The 13,159-nt window shown below is 43.1% G+C and overlaps 1 protein-coding gene across 1 annotated transcript in view; it reads left to right on the top strand.

Moving 5' to 3' along the window:
- NELL2 (neural EGFL like 2) overlaps positions 1 to 13,159 on the top strand; it is a 230,977-nt gene that overhangs the window by 52,520 nt on the left and 165,298 nt on the right. Inside the window, exons 4-7 of the mRNA XM_026648958.1 lie at positions 5,276 to 5,449; positions 5,563 to 5,659; positions 12,395 to 12,467; positions 12,649 to 12,731. Coding sequence (XP_026504743.1) covers positions 5,276 to 5,449; positions 5,563 to 5,659; positions 12,395 to 12,467; positions 12,649 to 12,731 — 427 coding nt within the window. The remainder of the gene's footprint in view (positions 1 to 5,275; positions 5,450 to 5,562; positions 5,660 to 12,394; positions 12,468 to 12,648; positions 12,732 to 13,159) is intronic.

Genomic DNA, 13,159 nt, shown 5'->3' with positions numbered 1-13,159 from the left:
CTGGGCTTACATTGCAGTGTAGATATAACCTAAGTACCTACATGGGGAACAAATATTTAGTAATGGACTCCTCAATCTAGCAGAGAAAGGTATAACAAAATCTAATGGCTGCAAGTTGAAGCTAAACAAATTCAGATTGGAAATAAGGTGTAAATTGTTAATGGTGAGGGTAATTAATCATTGGAACAATGGGTTGTGGTGGATTCTCCATTGCTGACAATTTTAAAACCAAGATTGAATGTTTTTTCTAAAAGATCTACTCTAGGAATTATTTAGGGCAGTTCTATGGCCTGTGCTATACAAGAGGTCAGACCAGATGATGACAATGGTCCCTTTAGGCCAGGGGTTCTCAAACTGGGGGTTGTGACCCCTCAGGGGGTCACAAGGTTATTACATAGGGGGTCACGAGCTATCAGACTACACCCCCAAAACCTGCTTCGACTCCAGCATTTATAATAGTGTTATATATAAAAAAAGTGTTTTTAATTTATAAGGGGGGGGGGTCACACTCAGAGGCTTGTTGTGTGAAAGGAGTCACCAATACAAAAGTTTGAGATCCACTGATTTAGGCCTTAGAATCTATGAATCTGGGCTGTGGGTGCAGGAAAAGGGATGCACTGGTTCAGCTGATGAGGCTCCTATGGAGCCTTCCTTCAGCAGAATCCTTGGGAGAGGCCAGGAGTACAAACCACCTCCTGCTCTCCCTGGAAGTAAATCTGCCTTGGAGAACAGCTGGCTCACAGAATGGAAATGTATACCCCCTTACCAGCAGTCATTTTCCTCCCCTACACATTTAGAACTCCTTAGCACAGCAGAGACATTTAGAATAGTTTTGTCACTGTGTTACCTGTTATCCAAGTTGATTTGCTGAGGTTTAGTTTACTTTTCTATAGGCGTGGGAGAGCATCTGTGAGAATCACAGCCCAAATCTGCCGTCACTTATTCACATGTGCCCACTCTGAAGTTAACAGAAGTTACTGTGGTTTCTTTCTGTGCAAAATTTGGCCTTACATTTCCATCACTAATTATATTTGCCCATCTTGAGTAGGGCATCATTTTCTATGGGTTAAAGGGAGGGCAGTCCCCTCCCCCACCACCTTGGTATGCTCTTGCCCCCCTGACTTTTCATAGAGCTGTATGCTCCATTATGTCTTACAGTCCCCCCACCCCAACTTTGCAGGATATAATATAATCACATATGGTGTTCTTTATGCTGACACAACTGACCCCCGCTTCCAGGCCCCCTGAATTTTTTCTGAAATGATGCGCCTGATCTTGAGGACATTCTATCCCTTATATACTTTAGAGAACCTCAGCTGATGTAGATCAGCATAGGTCTATTGAATTCAATGGAGTTAAGTCAGCTTAGACCAGCTGAGGATCTAGCCCACTCTGTGGTGAATCTGATATGAGATAAAATGATTAACGCCCCAATCCCTCCCCTGTGTCTCAGTTTCATAACATTAGTTCATGCTTAAGGTGGTGCTGTTTCAGCTGCTTCTGTCACTGTGTTTCCCTGATGCCTCTATACATTGTTTGTGAGCAATAAACTATTATTCTCTCAATGGTGCTTATTTTTTTTTAATTTTTGAACTTTTAAGATAAACTGTGTGATAATGACAAGATGGAGGACAGTGACTCCCCGCCCTCATGTTGGGTGCCATGACTCACCCTCGTAAATTAATAATCGTTTGTACGGCTGGTTTTTACCCTTGCTGATAGCATGTTTGTTTCCAGCTGGATTATAAACTGAGTTTTTAAAGTTATATTGTCATTACTGGTCAGTGTTTACTCACTGGAAGACTTTGCTTGGGCCTTTATTATTTTTGTAGTCATGAAAAATAACAGCAAGATGGTGGAAACTGATAATCGTCTACATTTAGATACAGCAGCATACTTTTTGTTTAACAATCACCAAGAGCTTTTAAAAACACTAATTAGGCCCTGCTGTGAGGCAGATAAATAGTGGTTTGCTCTTGTTATGGATTAGTAAACAGAGAGTTTACCTATAGTTCACACAGTGAATCAGTGACAGAATTGGAAATAGAACCAGGAGTCCTGAACTGCAGTTCATGTTTTATCCAGAAGGCTGCACATCCAAATTCCAACCTCATGGTTTATCCTATCAAAAGTTCTTGCTTTAATGCTGTGAGCTGACCCCATGTTTCCTTCTTTTCTCTGCCAGACTCCATCACTTGCCAAAAATTTCACGTAAGTTCCAAGACCCAAATATTCCCCAGCAAACCCTCTTCTAGCCCATCTATGTAAGTGTTATGTTCACAGCATACACACAAAGAAATTGGATTAAAAAACATAAATACTGTTACTGGCAATTGCAATATAAAGCTACTTTATTTCTTAGAATTCAGAATGATAACACACCAGAACCCAAAAACCGAGAAAGAGAAAACATGTTGCCCCCTAAGGCTCTATGGCACAACCTTGCTTTAAGCTGGCCCTTTCCACACTGACGCTAGGCCCAGATTGCATATTTCCTTACAGAGCCCCCTAGCCTGCAAGCAGGGCCAAGAAACCCTCTCACTCTTAAGGTACCTGTACACCTCACACCACTGGCAGCACCATGTAGAGTAAGTGGGTACATGCCACAGTGAAAAGCAGGCTGTGACCACATTGCGGTATGTAGCATGTATATGGCAGTTTAAGTCTCTGGCAGCGGGGAAAGGCTCCAGCAGCAAGGAGGCAGCAATTTTAGCAGTGTAGACAGGGGAGGCACTGCTTGGGCATGTAGAGAGATGTGCAGGGTACATACCCTAAGGTTGTGGCATGTCTATTCTACTTGCCTAAGCAGTGCCTCACTGTCTACGCTGCTATTTATACCCGTGCTTGGGTGGCATGCTGTGTATGTATTCTACTCACCGCCATAAGGAGGATGCAGTATAGACAGGGTGCAGTATAAAGTGATAGCTTGCAATTCCAGTGTAGTCCTCAATACACCAAACAGCAAAATGGTTGTTTATTTTACAACTAATATACTTATTTTTTCATTTTTTTTAAAGTTCCTATGCACTTGGCCTGCTCATCCTTCCATGGAAGGAAGTTTTCCCATCGACTTCCAAGGGAGCAGGATCAGACGCTTATCTATTCTAAGAGATGATCTTTTAACATATTCCTATCTCTCTCGCTCAGGTTTAGATCTATGATCAGTTGCTGAAAGAGCTGTACAATATGTTCAACCTCTTCGTTTGATCAGGAGTGACCTTATTTTTATCCTTTAAGCATGAGTTATGAAGGAGGTTGTTAAGTTGACTGATGCCCTGTCACTATTGCCCGTTTTCTTTGCAGCCGAGCCTTCAGTTAGTTTACGTTTCTTGCCAATGCAAAAATGATTGTTGGGCCACAAGGAAGTAAATTATTGTAGATTGTAAATTTGATTGCTGATGTCAGTTCACTGCTTTGTTAATGCAGAGATTAGAACATGCTGAAATACTCTTTATGGGGAGGAAGGGGAACATGACTTTTGCCAGTTTTGCGAAAGATAACTGTTTTGATGCCATTGCAGGGCACATTTAACGATTATAAAAGCTAAAAGAAAGGAGCGATGTGATTTGAGCCCCTCCCTTGAAGCAGGGGTCGTAAAAGATTATTTTCACTCACTTATCTTGTCTCCTCTCACCCACCTTGCAAACTAAATTCCTTATCCTTCCTGTACTTTAGAAAAACACTTGTCTTATTAGAACAAAACAAGCAAACAAACAGAACCACACACATGGTATCAAACCACAACCATTCCATCAATCTTGTACAGAAAAAAAGGGAGATTGCCAGCTCTTGTCATCTTCTTGCAACTCTCATGATATTTAGTGTTTTTTTTTCCTTAAAGCAACAGCTCCTGGATTTATGTGGTTATTGGAGAATCCCAGATTTTGTTTAAAAAAAAAAAGTTTCTAGGTCTCATGGCTTCAGAGAAAAGCTTGAAAATGTGAACTGTAAAGATTCAAAACCCAGAAAACAAATTAATTGCAAATTTTATTCTTTAAAAAAATCTCATTATGTTTAAACCAATTTTTAAACCTGGCTTGTGATTTTTGAATGCGTGGGGCAGGCAATACTGATGGATGAGTTTAGGTTTTCCTGGGCCTTCTCTTACTCCTACTGCTAGTGGCGTGGTCTGTACCAGCCAGTAGATGTGGATCTGCAGCAGGTATTAAAGGGGTCGTACATTTGCATAGGTTTGGTAATGGATATTTGTCTGGGTTGGTTAAGATCAGTTACTTCTGGCTTGGAAATGAAATATATACTTGACTCCCACACAGCTGCATAAAACACATGTGTTGGTGGTACAGCATACACAGAACCTCTTTTCAGACTTTGATTGCCCCTTCCCACCGTCACCATCATTCCACCCTTAGCTCCCTTTTGCAGGGTGTAGCAATAAGGGGCTTCATAGGACCTGAGCAAGGAGTGAGCAAGCCCTGCCCTTCCCAGGATGATTTGTCAGGCAGTTTCTTGCGTACTAGAAGAGGCCTACTTCTCAGGATAGGCAGGGAGTAACTCTGTCTATCCTGGTATGGGTTGGACCATGAGGAGCTTTTAAATCCACCTACAGCTGCATCTCCAGCTTGTCTGTGCTCAAATTCACCCAACTTTGGTATACATATAATGCTGTTTTGTACCAAGCATATGTGAGTTCAGAAGGGCCTAGCATTTCTTCACCTCCAGTTCTTTGGCAAAAACTGTGATTATGAATAATGCAAAGGGATGTCACAGTATATCCTAAAGCAAGAAGGCAATATCCAGCCTCAGTTCTTGCTTGCTTATTACTACCCCAGTAGTCCTGATGATGGGTAGTTCCACTCACAGCACTTGGTGTTGTCGTCATTGTATTTAGTGTGCCTGTATATCTCCAGGATACTCTGCCCACTATCTGAGGATAGTGTGCTGGATTTTGTGTGGTTCTGAATTAGATTATTTTAATAATAGAAAGATGGTACTATGTTAAGGAACACATTGGTGTTTAAAGAGCAACAGAAGAGATCTAATTTGATGATGCTAGTGGAATTCTTCTTATTAGCTTGAGATCTGACACACTTGCATGAAGGCTGCATTTTGCTCCTAAAAGGGTTATTTAAAAGGAAAATACAAGACCAACATTGCAGAGTCTCTATTTTCACTCTGACTGAGGGCCTCTTTCTCTTGGTTTCTTCCTCTTGTTAATCATTCATATATGATAATCAGCCACCACATTATATGCAGTGTTGCATTCTCCTGTACTGATATGAATGCTTAATGACTCAATGCTGCGTTTTTGGTGTAGGTACTTGGAACTGGAGAGCAGTGGACATCGAAATGAAATCAGGTTGCATTACCGTTCAGGCGGCCATCGCTCACACACAGAAGTGTTTCCGTACATTTTGGCAGATGATAAGTGGCACAGGCTTTCCTTAGCAATCAGTGCCTCACACTTGATTTTACATGTGGACTGTAATAGGTAAGTGAAGAGTGATATTTCATATTAATAAGTAGTAGTCTGGAGCATTCCTGCTCAGTAATAAATGAAATGATAACCATTTGAGGTTTATTTCTTCTATTGTTTCTTAACAGAATTTATGAAAGGGTTGTGGAAAAGCCCTACATGGATTTACCTTTGGGTACAGCATTTTGGTTGGGACAGAGGAATAACGCACATGGTTATTTTAAGGTAGGCTTTCCCTGAGAGGAAAAGACTGAACGTAGGTAAAAATGGCAAGTGTTTCCTCCATATCTGAAGCAGTGGAAATATTTTAAATACTGTGGTACATAAAGGCTTTATCATGTGAGGATGCTGTTAGTCCAGTTCCCTTAAGCAGAACATACTCCTAGTCATAGGGGCAGGCAAATTTCATCCTCCAGCACCAATGCTGGCCGTTGTGCTCCAGAGGGATTCACCCTCATGGGAGGTGAGAGGATCCTCACTCCACCAACTTCCTCCCAGGGGTTTGCCTGAGACAAGTAAGGTTTATCTTGCTACCAGGAGTCTGTAAAAGGTTCCACAGAGGAGGATGCCTGGACCGTGTGCTGAATCAGCTGGTGGGGTTACTCATCTGGAATGCAACTGCTGTGATCAGCAAGGAATTGTCATCAGGAGCCAATCTTTATTAGTTAGAGTTGAAAATAAGTTACCACAACCATCATGCATCCTGTCACACACTTCCTTACACCAAAGTGAGATCCACTGCATGTGTGTCAGGAGCCACAATCTCCATGAGCAAAGAAATCTGTGTTCAGTTGGGCTGCTGCCAAATTATGATATACTGTGAATAAATAAAGCTAGAGAGCCAGTTAGCCATTTAAGAGGGGCATGATCGATGACTAAGGTGAAAGGGGCTCCTTGGAGACAACAGAATAGGGATTGTATTGCCTGTTGCACAGTTAGATGTATGTTTTTTGTCACAGAATATTTTCACCAGAGGAAAGAGCTATCTTCTCCAATACAATACATGGTCCTCAATGCCATTATCCTTCTATTGTGTTTAGGTTCTTAAATTACACCTCTGAGCATCTTCCAGGGTTAGAAATTAACAAGGTGATTAACATCAGTAAAGAGAACAAAGTTTCTTCCCCCGGGAGAATAGTTACAGGTGTTTTATTTTGCATTTTAACTTTACAATGACTATATTATTACATGTTGCTATATGGGAAAGCAAGGTTGAAGAAGTAAGTTTTTGCATTTGGACTAGAAAATGTTAAGATTTATGGTCATGCTTAATTCATATTCGATGACTCCTTGGCCACACTCCCTGTCCATGGTTTGACCTCACCCATTTCGGGGGTTGGCTGGGGGGGGTCCCATGCAGAACAGAAGTTTCAGACACCTGGCAGCCCTGTCTCCACAAGGATGTTCTGGTACTTGAGGCCCTGAAGGCTAGAGTACTTTGGATCCTGGGCACTGTGTCCTGGCTGAATCTGCCTTGCTAATTTTTAAATCTTGGATAAAACACTATGATTTTAATTTTCAATGCAAGTCCTGCCTTTGGTGCTGAAATCAGCATTAGATGTGTAAACACACGTTTTCCATGCCTAAGTGTGGATTTAAATCCCAAGTGGGTTTGAGATATGGAATGGATGTCCCATCAGGCACTCCATTTTGAAAACTGAGCCCTGTATCTGTTTTTTAAATTCAGTATATTTTTCCTTCTCTATATTAAATGCCAATCTCCTTGTTAAATGGCTGAGAGGTGACCAAGTCCATAGAGGGCAGAGTCCACTGAAAAGTGGCATTCTTGACTTAAGTAAACAAAATCATTTAAAAATAATTAAAGATTACTGTGATGGGACTTAACCCACAACCCTGCAAGGCTAGTGAAGGCACCCAATTGGTCTTGCTTTGCACTTGGAGGGGCGAGTCGTAACTGGCTCCCAGCCAGAGGGGGCGGAACTATGCTGTAATAGGTAGATGGAAGGAGCTCAATTTGGGGGAGAGACAGCAGAGAAGACGGGTCTCTCTGGCTGGGAGAAGCCCAGGGTTAAAGTACACAGACAGAGAGAACGGGGACTGCACACTACAGGGACAGTGTAGGCTCCTGCAAGGGAAACCTTGAGCTAAGATTTGTAAATAGAGTAGAAAAGACTACAATAGCTCAAGATGGTAGGAGAACTACTCAGTTTCATTTGGATTTTTTTATGATACCCTGGAAGTGGTCTGAACTTAGGTGACCTGGCCAGAGGCTGAGCCACAGAAAACCTGGGGATTGAGGCAGGTGGCCGACAGGAGGCTCTGGAGCCGAAGAGAGTGGCAACACCCTGCACTGATTCAAGGGTGTGTGCTGAGGGTGAGTGAGCCCTGCCACATATTGGTACCAGACTTGGAGTTGTGGAGACACCCACCTTATGAGAAAGGAGGGAGATACCAACTACCTTAAAAGTGGGGAGCAGATGGACAGACGAAGGCCTTTTTTCCCCCTGTTGGGGAATGTGGAGGAGCTTTTCCGCATGCTGGCAGTGCAACAGGAGCAGACACATGCTCTCTTGTTGTGTCTATTATAAGGGAAATGACAACAGCAAGAGGCTCAACAGGCTCAGCAAGAATGTTTCCTGCAGTGCCTAGAGAAGTGGATCCCAGGGCCCTGGGTAGTTTCAGGAGAAGAAAGTTCTGCCAGACCAGTTCCCAGCCTCACAAAATTGGGCCCAGGTAACAACCCAGAGGCCTTCTTGAGCACTTTTGAGAGGGTAGCAACTGCAGCAGGGTGGGCCAAATCCTTTTGGGCAGCTTGATTGTCCTCATTCCTTTCGGGAGAAGCTCAAGTGACCTACCGAGCTTTGTCTGACGAGTCGGTCCGACAGAATTGTGAAAGAAGCCATTTTGGCTGGGGCTGACCCCGGAAACATACCAACACTGGTTTAGGATAGAGCCTTTCCCCAGAGGATATGCCCTAGAGTGGCAGCACAGTGTTTACGGGGCCTGGCCACATGATGGTTACACCCTGACATACTCTCTTTAGACAAGGTGGTGTAACATTAGAACAATTTCTAAGGATCTTGTCTGCCAGAGCCCAAAGTTGGGTCTGGAGATTTTGACTTCTACTGATGAGGCCATTGAGAGAGCAGAGGCCTACATGGAAGCAGATAATACTGAACCACCCAAACAAGGGGTTAGTTCAAGGGGACTATTCCAAGGAAAGCAGGGTAACAGAGAACCCTGATTTTGAGATGGCAAGGGAGACATATGTGGAGAGAAGTTCTTAGGCAATCTGGTACCTAAGAAACCAGAAGAGGGAGTGGGACCTCAGTCATCATCAAGCACCCAGGAATCTGTCAGGAGAATATGGTGGTGTGTTTCGGGTGTGGTCAACCAGGTCACAAAAGAAAGGACTATCCTTTCATGGAGTGTGGCTATTTGGATTGTTACTATAGGAAAGTCTACGATTTGGCATGTTCCCTCAGTAGAGGGCATGCTCCAGCTTACCAGAACTGCTAATGTGTCTAGATGTGAAATGAGAGGACTGATTGACTCCAGGTACGGTTGGACGCTGGTTTGAGGGAGTAGACTCCCAACTGCAAAAACAGAGGTACAAGCTGAGAGTTGGTATATTAAGAAACCTCTCCTTGCCCATAATTGTAGGGAGACACTGGCCTAATTTCCCAGCCCTATCCCTATCCCTAAGAAAGGATATCACATGAACAAATTAACCATAAGGCAACTCTCATCTGGACACAGGACCGGGTGGCCTAGAGACAGGGCCGAGTACTCAAAGGACTGGGGAAATGTAGTTGAGAGATTTGAACAAGAGACGCCAAGCCAGCTAGAGGCCCTAGAAACACAATTGCACAAGGCAAACCAAGAGCTGGAGGAGGTGAAGACCTCATGACAGATAGGGTTGCCAATGCTCCAGGATTGTCCTAGAGTCTCCAGGAATTAAAGATTTATCTTTAATTCAAGCTTGTCATGTGATTGAAACCTCCAGGATTACATCTAAACAAAATTGGCAACCATAATGACAGAAAATAATAGAGAAGGCCACATAACAAGAGCAATAACAGATTTGGACAAGACTAGAGCTGGCATATGAAAAGAATTGTTGGCAGCAACACAAATGGGAGCTGGCTGCGCTGAGAACCATGGAAATATGTGGAAAGGGTGCCCCAACCTCTAAAAGCCAAGAACAGGCCCCTGCAGAAAAGAAATTGGATTGGGTGGGTTCATGGGGAATGGATGCTCTGAATGAGGAGACAGGAGAAGCTGCCTCAATCTTGGACCCTGACCCGGCACCCAAAGGGCAATCACAAGAGGCCGGACTGTCCATGGAGAGTAAACAGATCTGGGAACTTCAAGAGAGATTAACTGCTGCAAAAGAGGCTCTGCAGTTACACTCCAAGATAGAGAATACTGGAAGGGACATTCTGAAGACATGCTAGATTATAAAAATTGTTTGTTTATCTGAGTACTAGTTAGAGGAAGCAACTGCAGGGCCCCGTCAGGGGCGGCTCCAGGCACCAGCACAGCAAGCGCGTGCCTGGGGCGGCAAGATGCGGGGGGCGGGCTGCCGGTTGCTGTGAGGGCGGCAGTCAGGCGGCCTTCGGCGGCGTGCCTGCGGGAGGTCCACCGGTCCTGCGGTTTCGGCAGCAATTCGGCGGCGGGTACGCCGAAGCCGTGGGACGGGCAGATCACCTGCAGAAACGTCGCTGAACCCGCGTGACCATGGACCGCCCGCAGGCATGCCGCCGAAGGCTGCCTGACTGCCGTGCTTGGGGCGGCAAAAAACATAGAGCCACCCCTGGGCCCCATACAGTGATGGGGAGAGAGAGTCCTGATGGGCACTACCTTGAGAGATGTGTGTAATGGGGCTTAATCCCATCACTTGCAAGGCTGGCAAAAGCACCCAATTAGTCAGGGTTTGCACTTGGGGAGGAGAGGAGCTAATTGGCTCCTGACCTGAGGGGGGATGGAGCTAATTCGTAATAAGTAGACTGAAAGAGCTACTTGCGGGGAGAGACAGCAGAGAAGACCGGTCTCTCTGACTGAGCGAAGCCCAGGGTTAGGTTACGTACACAGAGAGATTGGGGACAGCACATGATGGGGCAATGTAGGCTTCTGCGAGGGAAGCCTTGAGATAGGATTTGTAAGTAGAGAAGAAAAGACCACAATAGCCAAAGAGGGTAGGAGAACTATTCAGTTTTCTTTGGATTTTGTGAGGGCTTGTTTATGATACCAAGAAGGGGTCTGAATTTAGCTGTCTTGGCCAGAGGGCTGAGCCACAAGACCTGGGGCCAGAGGCAGCTGGCCAGCAGGAGGTGCTGGAGCCAAAGATAGTGGCAACAGCTCGCACTGACTCAAGGGGTTGCTCCAAGGGTGAGTGAGCCCTTCCAAAATTGCTTATACTGCTCCAAAACTCACTTCATGTTCTGTATTTTCTGCTTATGACTAATACAGTTTTTAGATTATCATGTATTTATTTCTTTTCAAGCCTTTACATGATACTCATCCATTTTCTGAAATGTCTCGGACTGTGATGGAACATGCACACACATCAAGGTGTAAAATGAAAGACACCATTTGTAGTTGCCTTTTGGTTTATTTTAGTTGTTTGTCAAGGAAGTCTAGATCAGTCAAAATACCATGAGATTTTTTCTTTACTGAGAAAAGCCAAATTAAATGAAATTCAGCAAGGAATAATAGCACCAATCCATCCAAAATATGTTGATTTTATTGATTGTTCAATATATGATATTACAAATGGTTAAACTGAAAACAAAAATATTGAACATAGCATTGTGGACTGTAAATCTCTTCAGACTTGTAGCCCAAGATTTTAATAAATGACTAGTGGGTTTGGGTGCCTAAGGGCTTGGTTTTCTGAAGGTGTATGCCGAGCACTTTCTGAAAATCAGTCTCACATTGGATAGCCGAAAAATGAGGCCCCCAAAATCATGGATCACTTGTGAAGATCCTGGTCTAGGGTTTTATTTGGTTTTGAACCTAAACATGCTCCCGCTGAATCAGTGTGGGATTTGGCCTTTAATTAGGATTGAGCCCACAGGTTTTGATACCTTTTCTTCATAGCGCTATAAATCCTGTTGTAATTCATTGCCAGTTCATTGCATTTCTTTTAAGAATGAGTTTTGAAGATCAGTGTAAGGCATGGAAGGAAGGGTAGATGAAAGGGATATCTGCAATGTGTGTGATAGGATGGTTCATTTCTAAATTGCGTTTGGCCTTTGCTTTAGGAGAGCAGCAAAGTGGCTGCTAATTATATCTTAATGACTAAGGATGTGTGTGAATTCTGCCTGTAAACATGTGATCTGTCCTTCTGGGTGAAACAGGTCATTTCCAGCTGGTATATTTGAATTTCATGCTAAACGTCCTGTTCCCCTAAATTGTCAAGATGCTCCTCTGTAGCTGTGTAATAGATATGTTGCTTCTCTGAATTAGGTATGCTATATGAAAAGATCCATATCAAAATCATGAAATGCCTGTCTGAATCTGTTTTTCATGACTCAAGTTTCTTTAATCTTCACTTCTGTTTGACAACAGTAGTTCAGTGAACATTTGCATTTTATTTAAAACAGTGTTTCAAAGACCCTGAAACTGGAAATAAATTTTTAAGTTGCTTTAAAGGTCATTTTCAAGCTTTTCTTCAATGGGTAACTAAAAATAACAATGAATTCAAAACAACCAGACTCTTGTCATTTAATTACATCTTGACATTTAATCGTATGCCTTTAAAAATGGTTCAGTATGTGTGTACATGGACAGTTATCTATTTTACTTACTCTTTGCTCTCCCATCACCACAGTGGGTGCAAATAAGAACTATTGTATTCATTAACAGTGGTTTTTTCATGCAGTTTTTCTTTGTGAGCTCTAATGTTTTATGTGGTGAACGTTGCTGTGGAATATTATTTTGACAGGTAAAAATAATGCCCGCTCTTCTTTCTTTTCTATCCCCACTTGCACACAGGGCATAATGCAAGATGTGCAACTACTTGTCATGCCTCAAGGATTTATTTCTCAGTGCCCAGATCTTAATCGCAGTAAGTCTATTAGTTCTTACACCATAGAATCAAAGGTGTGCTTCTTGCTTCATTTTTGTCCTGCAAGCTCTTTTAAAACCTTGAGCTCCAATATATTGGTTCTCAGCTGTGACTTGTATAGATTGAACCTATTGTATATACAATTTGACAAATGTAACAAATGTAGTGTTTGTAATTCCAGCCTGCCCAACTTGTAATGACTTCCATGGACTTGTACAGAAAATCATGGAGCTACAGGACATTTTAGCCAAAACATCAGCGAAGGTAACAGTTACTCAGAGACATGGTTTGGGGCATAGGCTTCAATTCAGGTCTCTCTCAAAAAATACAGCTGTTCCATTCAGAGAGCTTTCTTACATTTCAATGTTTTCATGCAATTGCACATTTTCATAGTAAATACCATCAACTTTCCTGAACAAGGGTTTATAAATATGCAAGCTCTATCTGTCAGACTAAGGATTTTGTAAAACTGGAATGAAACAGGTTACCATGTTTACAGTGCTTGTTGCAGCAGGATTTTTTTTGGTTTAAGACTTTTCTAAACCTGAGCTGTTCAAAGAACAGGCCAAAAATATTCAAGTACTAGGGCAGAGGACTTTCAAGCAGTATCTACATCTACTATCTGATGATCATATCAATTACCCAGGGCAAGGAAGTTTCGTGCCCTAGGCGAAACTTCCACCTTGCGCCCC

The sequence above is a fragment of the Terrapene carolina genome, unplaced genomic scaffold (genome assembly GCF_002925995.2).
Source record: "Terrapene carolina triunguis isolate 2854851 unplaced genomic scaffold, T_m_triunguis-2.0 Scaffold68, whole genome shotgun sequence".
Classification (NCBI taxonomy): Eukaryota; Metazoa; Chordata; order Testudines; family Emydidae; genus Terrapene; species Terrapene triunguis.
Note: the sequence above shows the minus strand (reverse complement) of the source record. Positions and strands in the feature narration are given on the sequence as shown.